We start from the raw sequence: 1947 nt of genomic DNA, 5'->3' as shown, positions 1-1947 counted from the left end.
CACAGCAGCTAAAAACTCACAGCAGCTAAAGCTCACAGCAGCTAAAAGCACGAGGACTTTTCATTTAAATTGTAAATGGATTAATTCTACAGCTCTTAATTCACACTCAAAACTTTTCACAACAATCTGTGCCTCAACTTACACACACACACACACACACACGGTTCATGATATTTTGCTAACAAGAGACCGTCACCTGAAGAGTGCAGCCCCACAGACGACGCAGGTGTAGGTGCCGTCATCTTTCTGGTCGACGAACTCTCCTGTGAAGGCCCTGAGGGAAAGTCTGTGTTAGTAAAATATCTACCTCTTTCAGCTCCACAGCTCTAACCCTTACTGCAGTTTTCATTAAACTGGTCCGGTGGTTCAGCGGACATTTAGTTACAACAAGCAGACACGTGGGCGTTCTGGATGAAAGCGGGCCAGAAGCTGAAAGGTTCTGGTCCAGAGTGTGTCCAACCTCTCAGTTCCTCTCTCCTGGGTCACGTGATACTGCTGAGGAGTGAGACGTTCCTTCAGCTCCTCCTGAGAGAAACTCTGCGGCCACGACTTCTTGGTCCGACGAGCTCCTGAGAACCAGAACAAAGTCCTTCAGGTTCTGACCCAAACGTCTCAGACGGGCCTTGAAACAAGCAAACCAGCCGCTAGTTCACACTTCAGACCTGTGGCACAGCGGATTCATCAGTGACACGCTCCGACCCGCTCATCGTCCTGTAGGACTTGAATCATTTACTCGGTTTAATAAATAAAGTTCAGTTTTTATTAAAGTGACTTTTTAGTTTATGGCAATTTTATGAAAACGAGACATTTTCAAAGATTTCAACGAATTTCAAAGAAAGATTTAAATGTTTTGTCAGAAAATCAATCGTGTTTATTGACTGAACCTCAATAAATCAATAAATCAAACCAGGACGAGGGTTAAACGAGCGAAAAGTTTGATTGACAGGTTGATGTGCTGTGAGTTCATCACATGTGCTTCAAACCACTCGGTGCAAACGTGCACAAGCAAACGTGCACGGACGCTTCGGTTAGCTGAAAGTGAACCATCAGAATGGATGATCGACACGTGGACGAGTGAAACGAACGTTTAATCCAAAGTTTAGTCTCACGCAGCTCATAAGGTTTGATCAACTGAACAAGACACTGCTGTTCATGGAAGTCATCTTCATCTTCATCAAGGTGCCGTTCACCTGATCGATTATGAAACTGATGACATCACACGAGCGTCTGTCATGGCCGACTTCGTTTCAAACATTTTCTGATGCGACGTTTCACAAATGAGTCAATTATTAAAAATAAAAAACTGTTTCAAATGGTCCTGATGCTGCTCAGGGATCTAACCAGGTGGAGTCAGGTCCTCTGGACGACTTCTTCCAACGTTTCTTCTTTTATCTAAACGATGATGATGATGGTGAAGAGGAGCTGCGCTGTAAGACAAAGCTCTGGTCTTCGTTCCTCCCCTCTGGTCATGAACTCTGGTAGAGACTGAAAGAACCAGATCCTGGATCCAGGAGGTCTAAATGAGTTTCCTCTGCAGAGCTGGACTCTCCCTCAGAGACAGGCTGAGAAGTTCAGTTATCAGGAGAGACTCAGAGGAGAACCACTGCTCCTCCACATCCAGAGGAGACAGTTGAGGAGGTTCATCTGGTAAGGATGCTCCCTGGGCACCTCCCTAGGGAGGTGCTTCAGGTATGACCGACTGGGAGGAGACACCCGGGAAGACCCAGGACTCTGGAGAGACTATGTGAAGAGAGATGTCTCCACCTCCCTGCTCAAGATGCTGCCCCGAGACCTGAGTCCAGAACAAGAGGAAGATGACAGATGGATGGATGGATGGATGGACGGACGGACGGACGGACGGACGGATGGATGGATGGATGGATGGATGGATGGATGGCTGGACGGATGGACGGATGGATGGATGGATGGATGGATGGATGGATGGAT

The 1947-nt window shown here is 47.0% G+C and overlaps 1 protein-coding gene across 2 annotated transcripts in view; it reads right to left on the bottom strand.

Moving 5' to 3' along the window:
* msrb3 (methionine sulfoxide reductase B3) overlaps positions 1 to 1947 on the bottom strand; it is an 11018-nt gene that overhangs the window by 4668 nt on the left and 4403 nt on the right. For both annotated transcript variants that reach the window (XM_037696091.1, XM_037696090.1), the window contains 2 exons: positions 461 to 569; positions 197 to 274 (listed from right to left, as the gene is read on the bottom strand). In XM_037696091.1, coding sequence (XP_037552019.1) covers positions 197 to 274; positions 461 to 569 — 187 coding nt within the window. The remainder of the gene's footprint in view (positions 1 to 196; positions 275 to 460; positions 570 to 1947) is intronic.

This window comes from Nematolebias whitei, chromosome 22 (genome assembly GCF_014905685.2).
Source record: "Nematolebias whitei isolate Nwh7 chromosome 22, NemWhi1, whole genome shotgun sequence".
NCBI classification, from domain to species: Eukaryota; Metazoa; Chordata; class Actinopteri; order Cyprinodontiformes; family Rivulidae; genus Nematolebias; species Nematolebias whitei.
Note: the sequence above shows the minus strand (reverse complement) of the source record. Positions and strands in the feature narration are given on the sequence as shown.